Source organism: Poecilia formosa, unplaced genomic scaffold, assembly GCF_000485575.1.
Source record: "Poecilia formosa unplaced genomic scaffold, Poecilia_formosa-5.1.2 Scaffold152, whole genome shotgun sequence".
In the NCBI taxonomy this organism is placed as follows: Eukaryota; Metazoa; Chordata; class Actinopteri; order Cyprinodontiformes; family Poeciliidae; genus Poecilia; species Poecilia formosa.
This window is the reverse complement of record NW_006800091.1, coordinates 500,390-527,878: the sequence shown is the minus strand read 5'-3', so window position 1 is coordinate 527,878 and position 27,489 is coordinate 500,390. Positions and strand designations below refer to the sequence as shown.

The 27,489-nt window shown below is 38.8% G+C and overlaps 1 protein-coding gene across 3 annotated transcripts in view; it reads right to left on the bottom strand.

Moving 5' to 3' along the window:
• Positions 1 to 5,515: 5,515 nt before the first annotated feature.
• Positions 5,516 to 27,489, bottom strand: part of clip2 (CAP-GLY domain containing linker protein 2) — a 32,830-nt gene continuing 10,856 nt past the window's right edge. Inside the window, exons 4-18 of one of the 3 annotated variants that reach the window (XM_007563866.2) lie at positions 23,797 to 23,921; positions 22,023 to 22,236; positions 19,059 to 19,256; positions 18,879 to 18,982; positions 17,805 to 17,865; positions 16,517 to 16,621; positions 12,598 to 12,966; positions 11,903 to 12,466; positions 11,757 to 11,814; positions 11,072 to 11,155; positions 9,641 to 9,797; positions 8,483 to 8,642; positions 7,599 to 7,787; positions 6,541 to 6,600; positions 5,516 to 6,290 (exon numbers count right to left, since the gene is read on the bottom strand). In XM_007563866.2, the coding sequence (XP_007563928.1) occupies positions 6,279 to 6,290; positions 6,541 to 6,600; positions 7,599 to 7,787; positions 8,483 to 8,642; positions 9,641 to 9,797; positions 11,072 to 11,155; positions 11,757 to 11,814; positions 11,903 to 12,466; positions 12,598 to 12,966; positions 16,517 to 16,621; positions 17,805 to 17,865; positions 18,879 to 18,982; positions 19,059 to 19,256; positions 22,023 to 22,236; positions 23,797 to 23,921 (2,460 nt within the window). In that variant the 3' untranslated portion in view covers positions 5,516 to 6,278. Of the gene's footprint in view, positions 6,291 to 6,540; positions 6,601 to 7,598; positions 7,788 to 8,482; positions 8,643 to 9,640; positions 9,798 to 11,071; positions 11,156 to 11,756; positions 11,815 to 11,902; positions 12,467 to 12,597; positions 12,967 to 15,117; positions 15,169 to 16,516; positions 16,622 to 17,804; positions 17,866 to 18,878; positions 18,983 to 19,058; positions 19,257 to 22,022; positions 22,237 to 23,796; positions 23,922 to 27,489 lie in introns of all 3 variants that reach the window. The other 2 variants (XM_007563867.2, XM_007563868.2) reach the window with 2 other exon arrangements.

The following is a 27,489-nucleotide window of genomic DNA, read 5'->3' as shown; positions in this document are numbered from 1 at the left end:
CTAGGTTTTTATTATATGTTCCCTACTATAAAAGTAAAGGTTAACATAACACTTTTAAAAGTAATTATTTTCATGTGTGTTGTTCTTCACAACAGACCAAAAAGCACATGTTTGTCTTTGTTTACTCCAAGGTCCATGTTGCATTTTGTTTCCCTCAACAGAGCTCATCTTTTCTGCTCTCTACCTGCTACTATTGCGGTTTACAGTAGCAGCACATTTTCTTCTAGTCTGCAGTAGTTTTTGAGAAATGTGAGCCGCACTTTTAATATAAAGATGAATTCTGAAAGTTCTAACAATTTGTCAAGATCAGTGCCTCCCATAAATTTCTAAATAAACTCATCCATGTTTGCACTATTCCATAAATTTAGATTTTTTGATTGAAACAACAGGTTTGTTGTTTCACACTTTTCTCCAGTTATTTAATCACTGCTACCTGACCTTTCTGTACTCCCTAATCCATTATTATCTTCTTCTCACTTCTACTGCGAGTCATTTTAGTTCAGTTATCACCATCATCGGTTGTCATGTTCTAATCTAAATGTTTACTATAGTTTACATATTTTGCACTCCGAAAGTAACATTATTTACAATACTACATTTATAAAACATGTATTAACTGTTCACAATCGGCTAGAATTCTTGTGTTGAAATGAAAATAAATGTGTTTTTGAACATTCAAAATATGTGCACATCTTAATGACAATTTCTCCTCCATGATAAGTTTTGAATCCTGGAAGTTTTGAATCCTGGAAGCCCTCTATTTCTAATAACTCCATCCTGAAACTAATCAGGATGGAGTTACTATGAATTTAAGAGCTGCTGTTTCCATATTTAAAATATTAAAATCAAATCCAATCCCCTCACAATAGAGCGCTTCCAAAACATGTTTTTCTTAAATGTTTTCCTCTTCTAAAAAATTAGAAACACCCTTTTTGAAGATTGGATGTCAAAATCCCATTGCAGATTGAAAGTACTTACTAACAATAATACACAACATGCAAGTCTTAGACAAGAGTGACAAAAATGAAGAGGGGAACAGTACGACTGAATACACCACTGCATTGATTGCATAATGGGGTAGCCGTGGAGTTTTTAAATTATTTTTAGGACTAGCATCTGTTCTGAGTGGCTGGGATGAACACAATCTGGCTTTTAATGTACAGTAAAGTTAATGGAAAGAAATAGAAATTGTTCCACAAGAAAATGTACTGCTGTGGTTTTACCCATCAACAAACTTTACTCATAATAAACCTTATTTTATTCTTTACATATTGTTTTGGGACGTTTGCCTTGCCTGCTGCTTGTTTTTTTTGTTTTTTTGGTCAAAGCATAAACTGCTTAAATGTTGCTAATTTGCCCTCAGATTTTAAAAACTAGGACACATAGATAAGAGCTGACATTTTGCCAAGGCCAACAAATAAAAGTGATACCAGGAGGCTTGAAATGCCTCCAGGAAATGAAATGAAAAATAAACATCCTCTTATTGGGTGCTTTAACTTTACCACCAGGAAAACACATTTGAGGATAGTATTAATAAACTCAGATTTGGATTAAAGATCTGCAGCACAAGTTCAGTTTCATAAGCGGTGGAAGGAATAAATAACTGTGATTTCTCTGAATATTGTTTCATTTGCTCAAAATCAGCAAAAACCAGATTGAGCTGTGTAAGTAATAACCCAGAGCTCAAAAACAAGCACACAAAACTGACAGACTCTCAGCCACATTGTTAATATTTAATGACTGAATCTCCAAAACCGTTGCAGCAATAATCCAAAGGGTCCAAGCGGAGGAGGCCAAATACAAATACATCCAGTGGAAACTTTATGTTGCCTTGAATGATGAGTTCATGTCTTCAGCAAACCCACAAAACAAACTCCTGCTTCAGATGAGACTTAGATAAATCAAATTCTGGAAGACTTTACAGCATAAGCACCAAACAAAAGCCTCGTATCGTTAATCAGAGGCTGGGTGAGTTTCAGCATCTGTTTGTTTGTTAGGGTTTCAGCTTGTGTGACAGCCCTTCAGGGATCAGTAAAGCACTGCAGGTATACTTCTAATAATACAGCAAAAGAAAGGGCTCATGTTGGCTGTCATTTTAACAAAACATCATGAATTACCAAATGGATGAGATCTGTGCTGATAGAGTCCACAGTAAATTAAGTATAACTGTCTGCACTAATTAGTGTTTTTAGAAGGACGGCCCTCTTCTGTAGGCTTTCCAGCATAATAATCACCCACCTTCGGTCCAAGCTAGGGATGCAAGTTATCGATTAATTAGTTAATCTCAAGTTAATTGTTCTTATCGATCAACTAACGATTACTTGATAAGAGGGAACTTTCTGAAAAACCCGAATTTTGTCCTATAACAAAAAAGAGCCACATAATCTTTGATTCTCACACCAGACACTGTCTGGGCCGTTTCTTTCTTCCTGTACAGGAATACCCCGCCATCTTTAATTCTGGTTCCAGAACGACCAGTGGCGCCCTCTTTTGGATGGCGGCCACACTGCAACAGTGAAATAAGGTCTAAGTGGACATTATTAGTTAATTGGGTGGAACTAATCCTAATCTAATAACCCCTTAATCTACATTTAATGGTTTATTAGATTTATGACAATTAATCATAAGTCGATTAATTGTTTGCATCCAAAGTTCAAGCAAGTTTGATTTTAAGGACAAATTCAAAAGTATCCTTTAGCAACCACCTGAAAATAGTATAACAAGGGAAGATATAGTGTAGTTATTCAACACAGTTTTTTTTTTATCATATCAGTGCTGCAGAGGTGCCCAGCTGCGAAAAAGTATTCCCAAAGTTAGACATTTTTTTCAGTTTTTGCTTTTTTTGTCACACTAAAATGTTTTTGAATTTAAAATGGGCCCCCAGGTATGGACATTCTGACTGCAATTTGCAAATACTGAAAATCCCCTCTAAAAACATTTACAACTGCTTCTTGTTCGGACACCAAATATACTTAAATGTGCACAATGGAAGGCATCATAGCACTACAGCAGGATCTAACATCAAATGTTTTCCTTATCTCAGTTCATTGCGGTACAGACAATCAGCGCCAAGGATCATTAATGGTGCTCCTAGATTGGCTGCTCTGTTAACGCCAGCTGAAAGGAAGTCTAGTAGCATTGTGCTGAGGTATTTCAGCTTCCAGAGTTTCAACTTCTATTAAATATTTTAGACATGCTCTACAAAAAACTTAAGAGAACAGGCAAATACTTCACAAATAATTTTCAGTTCCGTTCCAATGGACAGTTTTAGAGCATCGATGAATTGTTTAAGGTCTTGGTACAACATCTAAATTGGAGTTAAAAGTCTAGACTTTTACTATTCCACTCAAAAAGTTTTTTTGAGACATTCAGAGGTGGACTTGCTGGTGTACTTTGGATCCTTTATATGGGTAACCAATAGCTGGACATTTTCCTTCGGGATTTTCTTTTAGAGAGCAAAACTTATGCAGTTAATCAATTACAGTTGGCTGTCTAGTTTGATGGTTCCAGACCATCAAACTACTTCCACCCCCAAGTTAGCATAATCTTCTTTTTCTGAAATACTGCGTTAGTAAGATGTAAAACGGCACACACTTTCAAAAATTCCACCGATGTCAGCTTTGTGGGCAAAAGGCAGGGTACACCTGAGGTTATCTCCGTCTGATATTAAAATTGGTTTTTGATGGTTTGAAACATTCAAATGTGACGAAAGAAGCAAAGCCAGAATACTTTTTCACAATCATAACTGCATTTCAGTCAAGTTGCAGTTTCTCTAACTATGTACAGCCACTGACATAAAGAGCCAGGTAACCACAGAGAGTGGTGGGAAATTGACCAGTGGAAAGTTCATGTGACCATAAAGCAATGATTACAATATCTGATCACATGGATAACAGAGTTGGCAGCACGAGCTCACGGATGTGAGTGGGGCAAATTTAAGAAATAATTTGATACAAATCAGAGTCACACAGTCATTGCTGCAGCTCCAGCTCACGTAGCTGGACCCTTAAGATCCAGAAAATCCTCACTGGATCTGAAGCTGAGAAGAAAGATGGAAGAACCTGGCTCCTTGTGGCTTCCCAGACCATAATACCAAGAATAATGTCCATGTCTCTCTTTACAATATTAGTAGATAGGTAGTACTGAGTGCCATTCAATGGAATACACAACCAACATTTATCTCTGAAGACACGATGGCAGTAGTGGTGACCAGTCCAGTGATTCAGGGTTAGGGGAAGTGAGCTGCTTCTGCTGTGGTTTTATTGGAAACCTGTTGATGGGCCAGTGGATCCTATGCAGTGCTGTTTGAAGAGTCACAGTCAAAAATAAACAGCAATAGTTTAGGTCATTTAGCCTGGCATAGAGGGGGGAAAAATCAGGGTTCAAATTTACACCAAGTTATTTATTCATGTACAAATACTAACTTCAAAATGTAGCAAGCAAGCTAAATATTTAGTTTCCAAAACTAAACTAAATATCTAGTTAGTGAGCTAAATATTTAGGTAATATAAGTAAATATTTATATTTACTTTTAAGCTACAAATTTAGCTTCACTCTAAATATCTCGTTAGTGAGCTAAATATTTAGTTTTAAGCTAAATATATTATTTAGCAAGCTTAATAATTACTTAGTGAATTAAATATTTAGTTAATGAGCTAAATATTGAGCCCATTAACAATAACCTCAATATTTACATAGTGACTTAAATATTTTACTTCTACCTAAATATTTACTTAGTGAGCTAAATATCTAGTTAGCAAGCTACATATTTAGTTTGAAGCTACATATTTAGTTAGCAAGCTAAAGATGTTGTTTCAAGCTAAATATTTAGTTAGTGAGCTAAATATTTATTTATCAAGCTAAATATTTTGTTATTGAGCTAAATATCTAGCTTAAAATTAAATATTTAGTACAGACCAAAAATATTTAGCAAATATGCAAATGCATTTGCTCATAGCTGGAAGTGGACTATCAAAATAAAAGCCAGGTGCCTTCATCATAATCTGGTGCAGAATTACGACAGGTGTCAATGACGTAAAAGCTGGATGAAATGCAACATGACCGTTCAGATTGCAGACGAGTTGAAAACAATCAGACACGTCTCTGATTTAGTACCACATGTGGAAGTGGCACAAATCTGATATTTTGGGGGATGAAAAGATTGGAAATGGGTCGCTCAGGCTGCAGTGAAAAAGTCGGATATGGCTTGTTTATGTGTGAATGTAGTCATGGTGTCTTAGTCTCACTATGTGTCTGATTTTACACAAGTCCTTCAGTTCAGATGAAAACTCCTCTGGTGCTGGTTCCACTGATTCTCCCACCGCTGGTCTACATGTGCATTAACTCCAGTCCACATCAGATCACTCCACTGTGGTGTTTCACTTCGGTTGCCAGTGGGTTTATATCAGAAAACTGCTAGCATACTGATGCTTTCCACTGCTGTCTTGTTGTTTCATAATAATGCACTAAAAGGATTGAAAAGGCATAGAACGTTTATATTAAGACACATAGTTGCTCCTGGTAACTCTGTTTATTTAGGTTAGAGTGACTTGTTGGTTGGTTTCTGCACTTTTGTTGCGACTGATCTTAAGGATACGCTGCAAATTCTGTTCTGTTCTATTTGGGCCACACTTGGTTCATTCATGGGGATGTTATAAAAGGGAAATCTAAAATTCATACAATGCATACAACCTGACTACAATCATGAAGGGATTAAAAAGAAATAACATTTCTGTTGCTTGTGTGCGTTACAGAGGGAGTTTTGACCTTTACAGTTCGGTGACATCAAATTGAGTCAGAATCTAACAGAAACGTCGGAATTCTGGTGTTTCTTCGAGCGGTACAGAGGATTATTAGAGAGCAAAATGTCAAAAATAACAGCAATAAATAAAACAAAGAAAGTGACCAAGAGTCAGTCCAATAGCTCTTCACGAACTCTTCCTTCAAAATAGGAGTTCGCTGACTTGTCGAACGAAGCTTCCTAACTACTGTAAAGCATCCAAAGCTGCCATTCTCTTGAGTTCTCAGCAGTTATTTCACTGATAATATCTCTTCATGTCCCATACTTTATAGTACTTTAAGTGATCTTCGTGATTGGCTATTAGGTGCATTCTGCAACAACATATAAATTCACTGTTTTGGTATTCATTGACTGTAAACGGAAATGTTTTTCAGGCATTTGACGCAGCATCGGGAGACGTTCTGCTCCCGTCTTAAGGTTCCAATGTCAGTCTGGGTTCACGGTGGAGTTGCCCGCCCCATCGTCGCTGCTGCCCCCATCAGTGTTGTTCCTAGAAAAGAAGGTCGAAAGCATTTGGCTTCAGCAAGAAGAGAGCAAAAACATGTCTACTTCCTGATATAGGTATTGAGTAACAGACATAATATTTATGGGTTTGTCAATGACTCCCTTCATGTATGTTTACTGCCCTCTCCTGTTTGTTTTTGATTTTGATTTAATTTATCTGTTATCCAGGGTGGGAGAGAAGGAGTTTTATTTATTTATTTTTAATTAAGAACATGTCAGTAGAAAACAACAACAACCTCTTGAGTGCTGTCTGATTCCTGGTGATGAATTCCATTCGCCGAATTTGCACCGAGAACCTGAAAAACCAAACAAACAAAAAAAAACAAAACAGAGATGATACATGTAGACAAATGTCTGACCAGAACATTCAAATATCCAGAGCCCTGTGAACATCCATGACTTCAGATATATTTGAGTAAATTTTAATTAATCTGCCAGGAAAAGACATTACAGAGGAACCCTGGCAATTTGCGGCTCAGTAATCAAGGATTTGTCTGTGGAATTTAACTCTGAATTATTCACAGATATTTGAATGAAAATGCACTTTGGGAAGCAATGCTACATGACATGATATTGTCTGGCATTTACAAAGCAAATTAAACTAGGAGTGCCACTCATTTTCATTGGTAGTGATAGGCTACAACCCCCAAAGAGCCAAAATAAGGACGTGTGGATGTTAGCTTCTATGGTAGATCTAGAACAGCTCCAACTGTACATATTAAGGTACATTTGGTGTTTGAAGTATAAAAATAGCCCATCATACTTCTACTGCTGGCCATGCCCCCTCCCAACATTTACAGTCATACATGAGAATGGATGCAAACAGTTGCGCATATATACGTCTATACGTCTTTGAAAAGCACTAATGGAGCTTCCTGTACAACCAACAACAATGCAGCATGTGGTTTCTGGATGGCACGTCAACAACAAAACGTCTTTTTCTCCCTGCTGGAGAAAAAGATTCGCATGACGCTGCCCCCACCAAGTTCTATTATGAGCATGTTATGTTTAGACTGATGTGCTGGTTCATTTTACAGTTTTTTCTGAAAAAAGTGTCTTCTTTCACAAGATGTTAATGCACATGTTCTGGTCTACTTTCCTATTTATTTAAATAGGAAAAAAAAACAACAACAAAAAAACAGTCAGAATGTGGATGATTTTTGCAGATGTTTTAACTAGCTTTGCTTCCCATTCAAATTCCCCCAACTGACAACAAGCAAATCCACTCTCCAGCTTTTAATATCGATGAAGCTTCTTCAAAGAACATGCATACTCCTTTCTAAACCATTTTCACCTGGCTCTTATCTGGATGTCTTCGCATGGCCTGGACAAGCTTGTCGACTTGCTGGTTGTGCTCCAAGGCGTTCCTCAGGGCGTCTTCGGTGTTGAGCAGCCGCTGGCGCAGGCGGTTAACCTCCGAGTCCAGAGCTGACGGGTCGAGCATGGAGTACCGCCGGTGGTCAGGAGAGGACCGCTCCCTTCCCTGAAACACAAACGCAGACGAGACGAATTATTAACATAAGCCAACAGCAGCAAAGCTCCTGGATACAGAGTGTGAGAGATTACTGGAACCCAAAATCCAAGAATAACTGATCGTTTCTGTTTTATAGTTACTAATTTTGATATTTTACTACATCTTTTTAAATTCCAACTATATCGTGGTAGGAGACATAATTATTACTGTGGTAAAAATGTCCATTTGTTGCTCTTTTAAACCTCCATCTATGTACGTTAGGTATCCACAATGAATAATAATTGACTGAAATATAGTTGATAAATAACACTCTTATTTTAAGTGTGCTAATATACTTGCACTAGAAATTAGACTGTAAAAAAACTTGGTAAGATTTTGTGTTTTTTCTTTGTGTTTGCTCGAAAGTACAACAAAGAACATTTATTAATCATATTACAGGCTTTTAATATTTCTTAACAGGTATCTTCTATTTATTTAATATTTAATGCAGCACACATTTTTAAATTAAGAAAAAAATAAAGTTTTGAAAAAAGAGGATGGACACATTTTGTTCTATGGGATGTTCATGTTTCTGAAAAATGTATTGAAGACAAAAACAGATTCCAACCGTAGATATAAAAATAAAAAAAATATTAGTATTTTGGAGTCATTCCGATTCAATTCAATTAGTGTGATATTAAATCAGACCCATTGTTTGTTCTCACCAGCAGAAGCAATTTTTCTCTCAGGGTTTTTATGTCGTCCTGAAGTTTCTGCTCCTTGACCTTCCACTCAGCCTTGTGCACCTCTCGGCTCAGGTCTTTCTCCACGTCCCGAGAGTGGCGGTGGGACTCCAGGAGCAACACCCGCAGTTCATTCAGACTCCTGGAGCAAAGACAAAAACATTGCAATTCACAAAACAGCAACTGTATTACAAAAACGTCATTATTAATTGGATTTAAAACTATTTTCAATGCCAAAGATGATAAAAGTCCTATTCAGGCAACACATCCACATATTTCTGCAATTTAAAACCACTTTAAGTCTAAAGTGGTTTTATCCTGTGCTCATTTTCAGGATAAAATTATTAGTATTAATGTAAGAAGATAATGATTTTCTACATGTGCTCTGTCTCCATTTTATTTTTGAGGCAAAAAAAAACAAAACAAATCAAGATTTAGAATTTTTTAAAAATTTCAAATAAAATAAATCTAGACTACTGATGAACTGAGCAGCTGTATTCAATAAATTAAAATATGCATTTCAATGAAGCTCGTTTGTCTGATTAAAAGTATGAGTTGAAAATAACCTCTCAGCAGGAAAGTCCACACTTCTGTATTAAAAATGATTTTTACAGGTCTGATGTAATATTCTGATCTTAATTGTCTTGTTTTTATTAGGTATAAGAAAAAATAGTAGAAAGATAGTAGAAATTAGAAAAAATAATTGAATAGTTAACACATAAGGAATTAATTGATTACTGAAATAATATTGTTATTCAAAATAATATATAATTATGGTACAAGTTTCTATACTGCAGCTAAAAGATATACCGAAATATGGTTACAAAAACAAAACCAGCAGCTTCTTTCAGTTGCTTTAAAGGTTATTACTGCCCATCACTCTTTTAAAACCATTCTGGTGTGTTTTATTGTCCACAGAGTTAATTTCCTTTATGAGAAAATGTTGCTTTAAATCAGAAGACCTGTCACCGGGTCACAATAAACACAATAAAATCAAGAAATTATCTGTTGTTTCCAAGTGAGTCGTCTTTATCAGCCTGATGGTGAAACATTTTTTCCTCCTCATACCGTTCTGCTGATTTTTCTCGTCAGTTATTCAGTGAGTCCTGGAGGAGATTGAAAAATCAATCCAGCAGCTACCTTTCTTTCTTCAGCAGCTCCTGGCTGATGCTGACCAGCTGCCCTGATGCATCATGGGACTTCTTGGTCATGGCCTCTAGCTCCGCCTCCACACGCATCTTCTCCTTGGCTACAGCTTCCAATTTCTTTTCCCCAGAGCGAACTTTACTTTCCAGAGCTAATGGAGAAGGAAAATAAAGTTATACTTAATGAGAACTTGATGCAATGAGGTATTTCTGTTAGCCAGAAAATAAAATAGAACAAGCCAAGTCTTTTTTTCCTTAGGACAATGATCCCTTCACCTTTATCTCATGAAGACAACGTTTTCCAAAGAGGAGTAATATGTTGGCTTATGTTTAAATCCATCTGCTAAGTATGTGTCAGAACCTCAATCAAACAGCTGTTTTTCACCATTATTTCCATTACATCTGACTTCTAACCTGAAGTCAGAAGTAATGAGATTTCCTCCTGTTTGTCCCACCATGAACTTTAGACTCTAAAATAAATATTAAAACAATAAAAATTAATTTTATGCTTTAAGAGACAGCCCTTAAAATCTTTTTTTTTTTCTCCATAAATGATTTATGATTCATTCTTCCGAGGGCGTCAGTCTGATTATCCGAGCTGGGTCGAGCACATTTCGAGTCTGTTTGATGTCACAGATCTGTTCAAAACATTATTCTGAAAAGATCAAAAGAAAGAAACCGCGAAGAAGCAAAGAACCGCAGCGTGAACTCTGCCGGTGTTAAAACGGTGTTACCTTTTTCAGGAGATGAAGCTCATCTCAGACAGATTCATCATTACACAGAGAGTCAGATATTCCAAGCCTTTATTTCTTGCAATTTTGACGATTATGACTAACAGATTATGCAAACCCAAAATTTCTCACAAAGTTAGAATATTGTGAAGAAACGAAATATTTAAATCTTTAGCTAACTCAAAACACCAGCAGAGCTTTCAATTGTGGAGAAAACTGCTGACTGGACAGTTATTAACATCCTCCACACTCTGCTAACGAAGCTGGGTCAGATCCTGCATTCAAGCATGTTTATAGAAAGCTGAGATTAAATACTGAATATGAACAAATTTTTCAGAAGCTTGACATTTCTGCTCAAAATATCATTTTTCATATGATGTAATATTTGAATTTGAATTTCAGGTTTTCATACCTAATTGTTGCATATCAAGGCCTGAAATATTTCACTCTCTGTGTAGTAGATCTACATAATACATGAGTTTCACTTCCTGGAATGGATGACAAAAAAATATTGAACTTTTCCATGATATTCTGGTTTTTTATTTGTAAATGCGTTTGAGTAAAATTAAATATTTCAAATTCTAAACAAGAAAAGAAAAGAAATTTAAATTTTTACAAAATATGTTAAACTGAAATGTAGCATCTGTGTATGATGTGTATAAGAATGAAGACCATCAGAGCTCAACAACTTTTACCTCCAATCTGTGTTTTCAGAGCTTCGACCTGGGAGGAGAGTGTGAAGACTTCTTTTTCCCTTTTCATCAACTTCTCCATTGTTTCTGAAGAGAAAAAAAAACATTAATTGCATAAATCCTGTTAGTAGTTAATATGTCTTAAGCAATCATCTTTGGCCTCAAAATTTGTTGAACATGCAGCAGACAAATATAAACTGCAGCATTTTTTTCTGGGCCAACTCAAAATTGGCACATATTTTAAAAATACTTTTATTTTTTAAATGTTCCAAATATTTTGACACAAACATCTTCTGTCATTACATCCATCCCTCATTCTTGCCACAGTGACTGTAGAAACTGTTGCGTATCAGCTTGTGCCTGCTTTTTAAACGTGCTAAACATAGATGCAAACACAGCTCCTGCAATCTGGTTCAGGCTTAAGAAATCGCATTGCAGTCATTACATCTCTATATACTCCTCCCAGTATTTTGCACTTACTGATAATCAGCATATGTTCTGCATATTCATAAAGGCAGACATGCAAAATTAATTGCGCCTGCAATGCAAATCAGTTTTGTCTGTGCTATCAAGATTGCGTCTGTTTTCATACATGCAATACTTTAAAAGATCATTCCCAATCTAACAAGTGCCATCAAGCAAATGATTATGTGCAGAAGATAACCTGCTACTAAATGGATATAAATACCTTCAATATTCTGTTTCAGCTTCTTCTTCTCATCTGATATTTCATTATCTTCTATCATCTGAAACAGAACAAAGAGCTGTAAAAACATTCCACATGAGGGTAAAGCAGAGTAACGGTGAGCTCAGATCCTCTCCTCAGCTGCTTACGTTTGCGTCGTGAGGTTTAAAGTGGTCTGCCTGCACAGCCTGCAGCTGGTTTGCCGTCACCCTCAGTTTCTCCTCCAGCTTCTGGATCTCCTCCTGGCTCTCAGCCTGGGCCTTCTGCAGGGCCTGGTAGTCCGTCATCTTCTTCTCTGACAGCTCCAGTCTGTCTCGAAGCTCTGTCGTTGTTTTGTCCCGCTCCACCCGGAGCACCTCCATCTCTGCCAGCCTGGCCTCCGCCCTCTGCAGCTTCTGGGAGGCCTCGCTCAGCGCCGCCTTGGTGCTCTGAGCCTCCATGTCAGACCTGCCTTCATTCAGCTGGTCTCTGGCCTCCTGAAGGCGATTGCAGAGATCCTCGCGCTCCTTGATCAGAATGGCGGCTTCGATCTTGTGTTTGGCCTTCAAGTTCTCCACCTCCAGCTGATGCTCCATCTTTAGGCTCTCCAGAGTGGTCCTCAGCTCCTGGGCGTCCTGCTCCTGGCCTTGTGGAGCAGACTGACTTCTGTTCAGCGATGCCTTCAGCTCCTCCAAGGATCGTTGATGGTCAGTCACCAACATGTCGAACTTAGTCTGTGGAAAACACAAAACAAGTCACATTTAGGCTGAAATCAAGAAAGTGCCGTTAAAGTAATAAGTAATGAAGTGTCGCCGCTGTTCTACCTTAAGCTCTACAATCTGAAGACCAAGCAGTAAGAGAGTACCTTCCAGGAGTCCATCATTTCCATGTTCTCCTTGGTGGCTTGTTGGACTTTCTGCTTCATCTCGCCGATCTCAGCGCTCTGTTTCTTCACAACCGTCCTCAGTGACTCCACCTCCTGCTGGCTTGCTGCCAACGCTGTCTCGTATTTTTCTTTGAGCTCGCTGCTCTCCTTGTGGTGCTCGCGGCCCACCGTCAGCAGCTGCTCACGCAGCAGGACGGTCTCCGGCGGGGCGTCGGTCCCCGGGGCCTCCTGCTGGGAGCTCGCGTCGACCCGTCTGAGCTGACCCTGGAGGTCTTTGATCTCAGCCCTTCGGAGGGCGAGCTCCTCCTCCAGCTGCATGATGCGACTCTGCTCTTCTACGGTGGTTTGCTGATGAGACACAAAACAACTTCCGTCACTTGTTCTGAGACGTTTCCTTTCAGAGGGTGAAGACGAAGAACTTCAAACTGCGACCCGCAGAACAAAGAAAATCTAAGCCAGGAAACGAGCAGAGATCAGGCTTCAGGACAACAGAAATCAAAAGAGAAACTGCTGAAGACTTGAGGCAGTAAAGTGCATTGCAGTGGATATAAATGACAAATAAAATATGTGGACAGCGACAGATTGGTCAACGTTTGGCTCCCTCTCATATTCAAACACATCCATTAATTAAAAACACCATTTAGCTTTTTGTCGTTATAACATATCAATTGATTCAGGCATGTTGGAGTTGGAGAAGAGATGCAACTAAAAGTTATAGGACAGTAGGTCTTAATGCTGGGGCCCCCCTGACCTGAAGTTTTTCCTCAAACTAAATACACAGAAGAGTAATCCCTCTTTTAAGCCACGTCTGAATGTCCAGCTCCCTGGTTTATCCTCCACAGAGCAACCAGAGCCACCACCACAGCCCCGTTGGTGGATCAAGTGAATGGAGATGTCTCTTCAGTCTCCTAGGGTCTAGCTGACACCTCTTCAGTCTCTGGATATCTGAGTGACACCAGCGCATCTTCAGTTTCCAATAGTCTTGCTCATGCAAACACTTGTGAAGTCTCTGAGGGTCAGAGTGCTGACACCAATTCAGTCTCCAAGGCTTCAGATATCACGTCTTCAGTCTCCAAAATTAAAGGCATCATGTCTTTAGTCTCCAAGGTTCCTGAAGTCACCTCTTGAGTCTCTAAAGCTCCAGACACCATGTTTTCAGTCCAGGTAAGACCAATCCCTCTTCAGTATGTGATGGTCCAGCTGATGCCAAATCTTTCATAGTCTCTGAGAGTCAGACCAACGATTCCTTAGTCTCAGAGGATCTGGTCATCATTGTAATCCACAATGGTCTGGCTGATGTTGATGCCACTTTGGACACTAACTCCCTAGAGCTCCGTATTACACCCAAAACTTGGATACGAAAAAAGGTGAGCTGTCATGAAGCATTTCTTATGTGGCTCTACCACATATTTTATAAGACTTGAGAGATTTTACTTCAAAATTAATCAAATACCCATCTACCAAGTGAAACAGAAACATACGTAAAACAGTTAAGTTGATTGTTACGACACTGTTTGTTTACAGGCATGAAATTGAAGTAGGTTGGATGAAACACAAATGTACAAATCTGCGAGCTGACCAAGCAAGTACAATTAAACAACAGGTCAATATTTAACCAGCATTTAACCCTGTTGATTTGTTTATCCGTCTCCTGAAGAAGATTGTTGCTGACTTTGCTGCCCTGCTGTGTAACATTATTCTGTTCTTTGCAAGGTTAATTAAGACTCCATTTACAGGCTGGGATCCAAAACGATGAATAATGAGGCACTTAAAAGCAGACCAGGTGATTATCTTCTGTAGGTTTATAATCCTAGGCAACAATTTATGCAGCTAGATTTCCTCTCTATTAATATAAAAGCAATAATTAAGTGAGATTTAAGTCTTTTTTATTATTAGAGCCAAATCTTGCTGATGCATAAAATAGTTTCTATCCTGATAGCCATTAGGGAACTTTGTCTTTATTTCAGGAGACTAGCATCAAAGTAATGGTATCAGCAGGATAATAAAAGCTGAAAGATATTAAAGTTAAAGTCAATGCATCGTTTCCAAAATGTATAAATGAGCCAAATGATCAATGTGTCACTGTCCAAAGAAGCAGAAGATGAGAGAAGGCCATTTTCTGTTTGATCATCTAAAAGCAGCCAAGCAAATGTGAGGAAGCCAACAACAAACCTGAAAAAAGTGTCAGTTCTGTAAACATTCCACACACACACGCACGCACGCACGCACACACACATCTGTATTCAAAAAGAAGGTCGAGGAGAAAGACCTGCTGCATGACACACAGTACAACCGTGTGGAAAAACAATCGGCTGCAGAGTTTTAAACACATTCTCCTGAACTGCATCCAGATGCAGAAACACAGGAGTGAAACCAGAAAACGGAAGAGTCTATGCAAGGTTAATGTCGCCGAGAGCATCTGAAGTCAATTTGAAGTCGAGAGTTGAGACAGCTCAGCAGCGGATCAAAGCCAAAACAAGATGGCATCTTTGATTTCACCTTGGTTCTGTTGCTCAACCTCAAGGATTCTGCAACATGACTGCGTCTTCCCTGTTGACAGAAGCAGTAATCAAATGTTTCAGAATGATTAGTTGTCTTCAAAATCTTGAAGGAAAACAAAAAAGAGTGGCACCCTGTTTATTATTGATGGGACTCTCACTAGGAGGTGCAGCGCAGCAAATAAAGGCTCTTCACACGACATCATGGAAATGATCTCTATGATTTATCCCACAATCATCCACAAACGTTTAAAGCTTTAAAAATTACAGAACCACACAACAATGGATATGGAGCTAAAGGATATCCATCCTGGAGAGTGTGCATAAAGTAAACAATGAAGCTGTCTGCCTGCTTGTTGTGTCACTTTGTTTTTTAGCATCAGTAGTTGTTTGATTCCTGCTTTATTTTACAAAAGTACAAAGGAAATGATCAAATCTGGGATCTGATACTTACAACAAGCTGACATAAATAAAGCAAAAACTAAACTAAGGTAAGTTAAAGTAAGCTGAGCTAAAGTATCTTAAAATAATAAGCTGATAAAAACTAAACCCCCTTTCCCTTAGCCCAACCTTATAAACTAAAATAAGCTAAGCTATGGAAAGATTAAACTCAGATAAAATAACCTAAGCTAAAATATCCCAATACAAAATAAGCTAAACTAAGGCAAAACTAAACTAACATAAGCTAAATAATGCTAAACTAAAATATCCTAACCTAACATAAACTAAGATAAACTAAAGTATCATAAAATTAAATAAGCTAAAGCAAAACTAAACTAAACTAAGGTAAACTAAAATAAGCCAAGACAAAAATAAAGATAAGCCAAAGTAATCTAATGTAAAATAAAATGAGCTAAAGCAAAAACTAAACTTAAATAAGCTAAAACAAGCAAAGCTAAGGCAAAACGCAACTAAAATCAGATAAAATAAGCTAACCTGAGTTAATACTTTATTAGGCTGCACAGTGGTGCATAGCTGGAAACATATTGTTGGTCATTTACATGCTCTCCTTAAGCATGAATAGGTTTTCTCGTGGTACTCCAGCTTCCTCCTACAGTCTAAAAATATAACAATTATGACTGGTCACTAAGTCAATTGTAGGAGTGATTAGTTACCAGTATTAAGATATTTTTCAGTAACTGGAAACACAGACGAAGATCAACGCAGGTAGAGTTGACAAAAAAATGCAAATTATATTTTAATTATATCTATATTGCACAGGTAACTCAATTAATATTCTGTAAGTTTATAATCGGCATTCCTCAGGATTAAATTAAAATGCAGAAACCAAAGGCAGACAGGACATGACTTCAACCAGAGCAGCTTATTTTAAATGCTGTTGACAAAGAGGCAGAACACCACAGGACAGTAAGCACAGGCAGCGGGCTCATGCTTTTTACCCTTCGCCTCTCTAATTCTTTCTGGAGCGCCTCTGCTCTCGATTTTTCGAGCAGCAGACTCTGCTCAAGCTGACGAATGTGGGCATGTTCCAATTTCGTCTGAGTCTACGGAAAAACACAAAGACACAGACAGAAAAAGGAAAGAGAAAAAGGAAAGGCTGAAAGGGAAAAAAAGACGAATGCAGATCAGAGAGGAATAACCCAGCGGAGCGGCAACAGATGATCAGAGTGAAGCTGAAGATTCGTTCGAGATCGGATTTCATCAAGTCAGCATTTTGCAGATTCCATTCTGTTTTATAGCCGATTAATACAAAAGACATAAAAGTTCTTTAACGATTCAATGTTTGAAGATTCCATTGACGAAGTACAATAAAATATGAATTGAAGGCTTCAGTGATGTGAGAACTTTGCCATTAATATTTGACAGTATTTGAGAATCTATGAAATGCATTTTTAGACGTCAGTTCTTGACTGTGCCACGGAAAAACTGCGAGAAACGTATCGAGAAGGAAAGCTGACAAATGTTTTGGGTTGCCATGTCCTGGATGTACTGGATCTACACCAACATGTTAACATGAATGAAGTCCTGTTGGTTTCTTCTGAACGTCTTAATAATTATTCCAAAAAATAAAAGAGTTAGTCAACAGCGATCTTTAATTAACTAACCTTTAACCTCCATGCAGAAAAACAAACTCAGGGACAAAAGCAAAATTTTATTAATTTGAATGTATGTGCGGTTGAGTGGGGGTAGGGTGGCTTTCTGGAACACAACGGCTCGGCTAATGTTCTTTTTTTAATTTTAGAAAAAAGTTGAAATAAAAACAAATTCCAGTTTGAACAGTTTCTTCATGGAATAATTGCACTGAACTTCCACAACATTAACAGCAAAACTACCAGTAACATATATTTGATATATATATATATTTTATCTTTAGTTTGAAATAATGTTTAATGTTCATTCCTTTTTAGAAAACCTTAAAAAAAGAAATACAAAAATGTTCACTCTTTAGCAATATTTATTTTAGTGGATATTTCATATTAAAAAATTGTCAAATGGTAATGTGATATCAGTGTCTAAAGGTGAGCCTTATTTAGTTTGACTGAAGGAAAAAATGGCTCTTTGGTTGCAGAAATCTGATCTGGAGCATTTTTCTGTCTAAGACTCATAACTGAACTAATCTGACCCTCATGAAACCCCTGACAATGGCTCTGAAATGCCATGTTTATCTTGTCCACAGACGACACTGAGTGTTAGTGAGTTGGACAGGTATTTTATGCTGATAATTACCTCCAGGTCTCCTTTGGTGATGGACTCTTCTTCCACTCTGAACTGGAGGTCCTCCACTTTCCTGTAAACATTTAAACATGTTGATTATTACGAGGGAAGCCAAGAACAAAGTTTCGTCAAATGACTCGGAGCAATCATGCAAACCGACAGAAAACCAATTTACCCGCTCACTGGGAATTTATTTTAGTAATTTCTCTAGCTTAAGATAAAAAAAGCATATTTTGACCTGGTAATCAAAAAAGCACAGTTTATGATCATTGTTTTATTCTAAAACCAAAGGACTATTAAAGGTGACCTATGATGCTTTTTGGACAGGTTAGGATATGTCTATGGGCTTTACAAAACATGTTCATTTAATTTGTTGCACAAAATCATCCTTAGATAATCAGATTTCAGTCTGCTCAGTTCTGATTATTTTGAGCTCCTTTCAGAATGAGCTTTAAATCCAAAGAAGCTGCTGCTGGTCACGCCCCCCAACTCAACGTTTACATTTACATGTATAACCGGCTGCAAACAGATGTGCAATTTTACACCCGTACATCTATGAATAGCAGAAGTGAAGCCTCCTGCACAATCAACAAGAATGTAACAAGTGCTTTCTGGATGGTAAGTCAACAACAAAACACTTGTCTTTTTCAGCAGCCATTGTACAGTGCATACAGCAGTAAAACCAGCTGAGTAAACGTGACAGAGTTGCTAGGTAACGGGCCGGGTTTCGCTGGGGTTGCTAAGTGAAGGGCAGTGCGAGTTGATTTGTTACGTTAAACTCCAAAGGCTTTTGAAACAGCTTGTTTTCCAGACACCAAGAAACATTAACTTACTGCCAAAAAACACTTGGGTGGTTCTTTGGATTATCAGAAGATTATCATGGCCTGTTTGGTCAAAAAAGGCCAGCTTTTGTAGATCATAATTGATTTCTAAAAGCAATAAAAAGGGTAAAGCATCCAAGGGACTGAATACTTTTTACAGGCACTGTATGTTTCCGATCCAAAATGATTCACAGACAACATTCAACTAAATATTGCATGTTTTGTTGACAGCTGTGGTCACAGAGAGGCAAGTGAGTGAGATCACCTCTTCTCCTCTTCGAGCTGATTGGCCAGTTCCAGCTTGTCTTTCTGTGTGCTGGCCAACATGGTCTGGACCTGCTGGAGGGAACTCTCGTTCTCCGTCACGTACTGAGAACACAGGAGAAGACGACTGATTCAGGTTTGTTGCGTTAAAATGCACCGGATGCCCACAATCTCTCTGTACCTGCACATGCTGAGCCCTGAGGACGTTCAGCTCCTTCTCCACCTCGCAGATGTGGCTGGTTGCCTTGGCAACCTCGGCGCGCTCCAGGTCCCTCTCGGCCAACAGCTGCTCGATGTGCTGCTGCTTCTCCTTCAGGGCCTCCTGGAGCGCCGTGGTGCCCGAGATCTTCCGGGCGTAGCGCGACGACGTCTCAGTCAGCTTAAAGCGAGAAGGAAGATGAAGCATTAAGAGACGAGTGTTGAATCAGCTGCCTGGACGTTTGTTGCCAACCCGCTGCGTACCATGTTACCCTAAACATCACAGTATTGTGACAGAAACATAGGACGAAAATTAAACACTGCAAAAACACAGAATATTACCAAGTATTTTTGGTCGAGTTTTGAGTGGAAATATCTTAATTCTTAAATTTGAATTATTTCAAGTGTACCACACAAGAGTGTATTAGGGCTATTATAGCTAGAAACATTTAAAAAGGAGTAGATTTGCGTGAAAAACCCCCTGAAATATCTGAGTTGGAAAAGTCGAACATTTTCAAGGAAATAGATTTTCTGGGATTGATTATCAGGATTTTTCTAAAACAAAGGCAAATTTGTTTTTTCTCAAAAATTTACTCATTTTTTCTAACGCTCTACAGTCGCATACACTTGAAATAAGACAAAATTAACTTACAAGTAACTTTTCAGCAAGATATAGGAGCTTCTTATAATTCTGGAATATTGAATAGAACGTATTAGTTCCTCTGGAAGATTATCTCATAACATGGGAAGCATGTCTTGTTACAAGTGAAATAATCTGTCAGTGGAATTAGTACTTAAAAAAAAGCTCCCACTTCTGTCCAAAAATACCCCTATGAATAAAGAGTCGGCTCAAAACATCCTCATCTTCTTCTTCTTCTTCTTAAAAGAATTATTAAGTATTATTATTATTCTTGAGCATACTACATAAACAAAAGCTGCAAAATAGCATTTAAACCATGTATTTCCTACTTAAAAATATGTCACAATGCAACATGTTGTTTGTCCACTAGAGGGACCTCTTTTCAAAGATTTCCAGGAGGGTTTTATTTTGGTAAGGCTGTTTGTTTTTAACCAGAATTAACCAGAGATATGAAGATTTAGCTTCAGCAGCCAAATAAGAGAACAAAAAATAAAAATATCTTTGGAGATACTCATTTTCTTGCAAAAACAGAACATACATTTAATGTAAATTTCTACCAACACACTAGCTATACAGGTACTAGAAAATCCTCTGTTCTTTAGCACTCGGCTCAATGAAAGTGACGGGGCAAATATTTTTGAATATCTGGTGCTCAGTCAGGGTGAGCCGCCAGATAATTCACAGAGCTTGCTTTCAGTGCTGTCTGACGCCGCTGCCAACAATTAAGGAAAGTAGAGGGGAGTGCTCTCCGTCCAAGTGTTGGCTTGTAACCAGAAGCTAGAAATCAATGTGAGATACTCTGATGCCCCATCTACTTCAGTCTGCTGCCAGGGACCACTCTGATTCTTAGTCTTAAAGAGACAGTAGGTCTGGTTTAGGCTGCGGCTAAACCAGTTCCTTAACTTCTTCTTTCAATTTGGAGAATGTTTAAAACTAGGCTGGTTAACCATGTTTACTCGCTATCTCTGCAGTTAGATGAGAAGACCCCAACAAGTCATGTCTGGGGGGAAAAAAATAACAACACTTAACAAGAAATGCTCAATAATAAACCAAACAATTTTTAGATTGCTGAGTCACTGATTTTCTGCCTTTTCTGGGAAGAAGGAAGGAAGGGCAATATCATCACTCTTTTCAACAAAAATAAGCATTTAAGCCGCATATAAACAGGAAATTACAGAAAACTATAAGCAATGTGGGAAAGAAGTAATAAAATCCTGAGTGACAGAAACGTCAGGAAGCCACATGTTTATATTATTGGTATTTTTACAGTGCTTTATATATTGTAGATATACAGTTTAGAGAGTAGATTGAAAGTTAACATGTAATGGGAATTAATGGGTGAAAGTAGAGAAAAATGCCTATGTATAACATCCATATTTAGAGATGAAACTATGAGTAGAACACAGTTTAAATCCAATTTCATGACAAACCTTGTGATAAACCTGTCAATGGAGTTTCACTTACCCAACAACCACTAGAGATAGGCAACCCTGTAGTGAGTTATGCTCCAACTCTAGATACGTTCACACAGCAAGTCTTGATGCTCAATTTCTGATATTTTGCTGAAATCTGATTTTTTTGTGTGTGATGGTTCATACTGCTAATTAAATGTAAAAGTGTCTGAAAACAGACTTCTGTTTGAACAGCTTATGACCTCAAAGCGACCTCTATGTCCAGAATAACGTCGACGTCTCACAGCGGTGCACTCTCAAAGTTGTGCCCAGTATCTTCAGAGGTTTTTGCATCATTTCAGAAGTTGGTTCAGGTTTATGACGCATGTCTCACATCAATGACGTAAAAGACGGATAAAATGCGTTCAGACTGAAGACGCTCAGATACACATGTAGTTTAGTACTACGTACAGAAGTGGCACACATCAGCTTTTTTGCTGTGAAACGATCCGAACTGAGCCGTGCAGATGGTTGCGTTTGTCTGCTGACTGAACGGAGCCAAAAACATTCAAAGGCATGTTTGCTGCTTTTGACCTCCAGACATGGCTACGTTTTAAGGATTCCAGAAGTTGAAGTAAGTGATGTAAGATCTGCAGGGGGAAGCCTGGCTTGGTTTTTATGAAAATACGACTGACCAAGACGTGAGCGATGAGATCTGCTCATCCAACCCTCCACAAGAGAGCAAACACACACACACACACACGCACACACGCACGCACGCACGCACGCACGCACGCACGCACGCACGCACGCACCACTGACTGCCAACCAGATCCTTTAAACTGCTCGTCACACTCATGCTGAAACAGCCCGTCTGCTATCAGCATGAGCCTGGAGCGCACTGCAGCCGTCTTACCAGTCCAGCTCGGCTCGGGCGTCCACCCACAGAGGAGGCCACCGAGCTGACTGAACTGATGGAGGAGCTGCTGGGGCTGTGGGCCAGGGAGGAGACCCCCATGGCCACCCGCTTGCTCTTCTTGGCCTTGGCCGGGCTGGTGGAGGGGAAGCCGATGCGGATCACCTTGTGGATGGGAGCAAACAGGCCAAACTTTGGAAGGCACTGGAAGTATCTGGAAAAAGGGAGGAGAAAGGGATGCTTGGTACTCTGATTACCATGGAGACGATTGGGAAAAAGTAAAATATTATACAAGTTTGTGCTTCATATGAAATGCTTGAGTTTAAGCAATTTAATAATTCAACCTCTTAAACAAGGTATTTTTTGAATCACTTTTCTTCACATTTTTCTTTTGGGACTGCAAGAGAAACACTGGAGTTGTCAACACACTTCTTATTAGTGCGACTTTTCTCCAAAACAGCACAAGAAGAAATGCATTTTGTGTCAAGAATGGGCTGATTTCATATGGATTGGAAAAAAGCTGTCCTTATAGATTTTGATCCAGGAAGAAGCTACAGTCCATTGTGACACATTTTTGTTGACTTTCTTTCCTGTTTAGCTATGAAACAACCAGATGCAGCAGTGACATACTTCCTGGCTTATTTAGTGTACAAACTGACAGCTTTAAGCATGACTTCTCTATGGAGGATGACAGGTGTAAACACAATGCAAATGTCAAATTACACTTCAAATGCATTAAAAACAAAATGCCAAAGAAAAATGCTGCAACTGCAGAAAACTGAAACAAAAGGGAAAATTATCCAAACAGCAAAAGAACAGCAGCAAGTATAAAACATTGCAAACTTGCGCCGCAAAATGGAAATCCTCCACAACACTAGGGGGGCAACTAGTTGATCATATGGACCGGATGCTCAGTAAAGATAGGATTTCCAGAAGAAAGATGGAAAAAGGAAGAAAATTGTATGTCATACTTGAGTTTACAAGTTTACATTAGTTTTTCAAACAGTGTCTTTTACAATATTATAGAAGAGCAGCAAGTTGGTAATATGTCCTACTCCAGACTCCCATAGTGGCCTGATGCACTTATGAGTTTGTAACGTTTTACATTTGCAGTTGTTTTTGCTATTGGCAGCATGTTTTATTTTTGCTTCTATTGTCTATAATTGCATTTGCATTGTTTTACTGCTGTATTTGTTTTTGTGTGTGTGTGTGTGTGTGTTTTGGAGTGTTTGTAGTGCATTTCACCATTTGTTTCTGCATGTTTGCACTTCAAACATGCAGCACAAGAAGAAATACGTTTTGCACGACAGGACGTTTACCATAAAATCCAACCCAAATGGTCTTCTCATCTCTAAGTTTCTGTTTAAAAGTAACACCTTCCAATTACTTCTGCGATTGTCTCTTACATAGAAAGTACTCCTTGTTCAGTACTTGTGTGTTTTTCTGTCTGTGTGTTGGTTATGGAAGATGGCCGCTCGCACTGAGGTTCTGGTTCTGCTGTGGGTTTCCTTTTGTTTAAGTAGCAAAAGTGTAACGATTTAATAAAAATGTAAAACTAATAATTAGATGGTTCATATAACTGGCATTTAATAAATAATTGTCTTTATAATTGCATGAATACATTAATAACATTCTCAAAAACATAAATGGAGCAAAAATGATCTGGGGTCAGTTGCAGTGATCCACATCCTTCCCCTTGATTTCCTTTTAGGGGAAACAGCAGAGGAATTTCAGGAGCTTGTAGTTTACGGTGTGTGTAGATGTGAGAGCGCACCTTGTACCAGCGACTGCACCATCGTTCTTCCCTAGGGGCTCATCCAGTTCCACCCCGCACCATTCACCCTTGGCGAAGTCCGTTTCCCCCATGTAACGTATTACTCCCATCTTAGAGCCTCCCACCTGAAAACAAAGATGGCCGTCAGACTGATAAAATTAACATGAAGTCAATAAACGTTTACGCTGACTTGGAGATTATTGACAGAGTGATGTTGTACCATGGCGGTGAGATATCAGGCGTCACTTCTAATTTTAAACGTAGTACAAAGACAGTTATTTATAAAATGGAGGCATTCCATTTCACGGTACCATGTTGCATCCATTGGGAAGGCCATTCCCATTAATGTGTTAGTAGGTCCCGATAACGTCGCACTCCATATCATTTTGCGGAAAACAGAAGTATGATTCATGCAGGTTTGTAGAAAAAACATTGCAGCAGAGGTATTCTTTTATTACTCCGAACAACCGGTTTGAGATGTGGCCAATAAAGTGATGAAGAGCGGTCACAAAAGGAGCGTTTTGCACTGCTGAACAATGGACCCATTCACAAACTGATGCTTTTCTGCTAACTCACATGCTGCTTTGGAGCCTGCTGAGTGAAACTACTGAAGTGAAAAGAAGAAGCTTAGAGAAGAAAATAATAAAAAATATGAAAACTTCAACTTTTAGCCTTTATAGTGTCACTCATCTGTTTCATCTCCTTTAGCGCATTTATTCAGGGAAACGGTATTCCAACAAGGCAGCTGCAGCTTTTAGAAATGTATGGGGAAAAAAAAAATCACCAGTCACTAATAATTCATCCACAACGTCACATCACTGGGTGAAAATAATGGTTTCCTGTTGGGAGGACAGTCTAAGCTGCACACTCTGGAGCTGGTGAATGTCTCTCACACATGGCGAGCACATGCATGACACACATGAAAACACTCCTGACATCCCATTTCCTCAGGAAGTGACTTCAGGAAAGCAGGATCTTCCTAAATGAAGTTTTTTTTTTTTTCTAGAAGCATCCTGCTGCGGCACTACGTTTCAAACGTTAAATCAATATTTAAAGATTAAACTTTGTGTTTGCAGTAAACTTGGTTAAGTGCAGAAACTTGAGAATATGAGAATGTGTTACCATATTTAACAGATGTAATATCTCCCTATGGTATTTACGAGATTTATTCCTGGCCAAACAGGATGATTTTGTTTTTTCTAAGAAAAGTGTGAGAGGAGAACAGTTCGAAATATGAGTACAATAGAATTTGGTGGGATAAAAATTAAAAGCTTAGTGTTCTTTTAATAGTTTCTAATCAAATCTTTATAAAAAATATATAGTAGTATAATACATAAAATGTATTTCATTCATAAAATTAATTAGCTAAAATGATTAAATAAGTAATTCAAAAACTGTGCAAGATTTTGAGCTCCATTTTTGCCACCTGATGTTAGCAACATCTTGGTTGCTAAGTGACGTGGTTTGCTGAGGTGAGAGCAGGACGCCCATCTATTGTCAACATGTGTTGATATTTGATCAGTAGTTATCTTGAGGCGCTCATTGGGTGAGAGGCGGTATACACTGTAAAAACATTAAATCTTACCAAGTATTTTATTTATGTCTTAGTATATATATAAAAAGAGAAGCTAACTTAGAAGTAACTTTTCAGATAGATGTAGAATCTCATTTCAAGTCAATGTTCGTACTAGATCATCTGGCAGATTATTTCACTTATATCAAGACATTTTTTCTATAAGTGAAATAATCTGAGTATTTACCTCTACAAAGGTTTTAAAAATCAGCTCATCCAGTTTTCCACAGAAATTCACATAAAATCAACAGATCTACGCATTTGTTCTCGCTAATACATAGTTGTGAGTTTACAGTAAATTTTCCTCAAAAATATATATTGGAATCGGCAGGTCAGGCTTTTTAAACATCGGTGATCGGGCAGAAAATATATATCCCTAATAAACTGTTAAAATGTTATTAATTTAGGAGAAAATGTTAAGATTAATTAATAGCAAATACAGGTGACATATTTAAAAAGAGAAAGCAGTGAATTTGGGGTTGTTGTCAGGCACTGTTGTCCTTCTGTGACTCCACAGAAACGTGCGATGTCACAAGACGTTAGGCAGAGAATGTCTGTCAGCGTGGCCGGCAGACGTCTCAGCGAATCAGGCTTAAAACGTCACCAGGGCGTCGTCTGCAGAGATAAAACTACTCCTGCCTTTCACAACGTTTAATCCGCAACATGTATAATTATTCTGTTACCAAAAACGCTTGAATTTGACAGAATTATCAGAAAGGTTCCCAGTCAGCGCAGATGAACTCCTCCTCAGGGTGTCCCCTCTACTGCCATCGTTTTAGAATTTGACACCAACTACAGAGAAACAATCACCCGCTTTGTGTCCACAGCGTGTAATCTGAGTTTGTGCTAATTTCACAAAATATCAGAGGCCGACACGACTGGATAGCAGCGCATCCGCGCCACGGCAGCCAGATGGATTTCACTGGCAGAGGCTTAGGAAATAGATGGATTCACTGATCAATGTGTCAGCAGTGGACGCTCCTCTCCTTAAGTGCTGAAAGTAATCCAGAGTGATTTATAATATTGAGCGGCGTGGAGGTGCTAGTCATCCCCCTCGCCCATCAGTAAATGGAAAGCAAAGGGAGCCAGGGTCAAATTTATCAGAGGGGGAACGGTGTAGCCGTCCGATGTCACTCCTAACTGTTGGAGAGGGTTAGAAGACGACGTTAAGGGCTCTTCTAACATATGCCTGTTTCTCTTCTGCTCAGGTTCTTTTTCTGCAGCTGAAATGTGGTGAAAATTTGACATACAGATTCAAATGTATCTCATAATGTATGTATTGCTAAAGGGCTTGCTAATATCCTTTAGAAAGTCACACACAAACATTGATTTCTGTTGGCAGCAAGAAACTTCTGGTGTAAGTCTGGTGGATATTCAACCCCTCTACAGCTCGAGTTCGGTTAGGCCAGAGGTTCCCAACTGTGGGGCGCGCCCCCTAGGGGGGGGCACCGTGTCATTGCAGGGGGGGGCGCGGGAAGCCGTCTGGATGAAAAACAAAACAAAACATGAACACTGTATGCGCTGGGTTTTTACCTTAGAATGGCCAACTCTGTTATTCCTATGTCAATTTGATACAGTAGAGGCTTCCACACTTCCCATATTTGTGTCCTCTGTCACTTTTATCAGCAGTTAAAACTATTTAATCCGTTGTTAACATGTTGTAACCTGTTTTTCCGAGCCGCCTTTAAACGCAACATGAGTGCTACGACGCTCGCGCTGGGTTTCCACCTGTGAAGGAGACCTGCTGCTGCTGTGCGGAGCCACGTAGGTTTGTGTTAGAATCACGGCTGCAAACCAGAAAAACGCAAAGAACTTTTCACAGTTTTTCCCTCCAAACTAACCGACTGAGTTGAGTAAAGCTGTTGGATGCAGGTAATGTTAGCTAAAAGATGACTAGATAATATCAATACAAGCTAATATCAATACAGAACCTTAAGCTTAACAAGCACCTTGTAGGCTACCGATGTTGGTAGGCTACAGATGCCCCCCCCCTGTCGTTTCAACCAACCAGACAGCCATTTGTAATCCATAGGGGGGGCGCAGAAAATGTTTGGAAACCACTGGGGGGGGGGGCACAGAAGAAAAGGTTTGGGAACCACTGGATTAGACTATTTGGAACT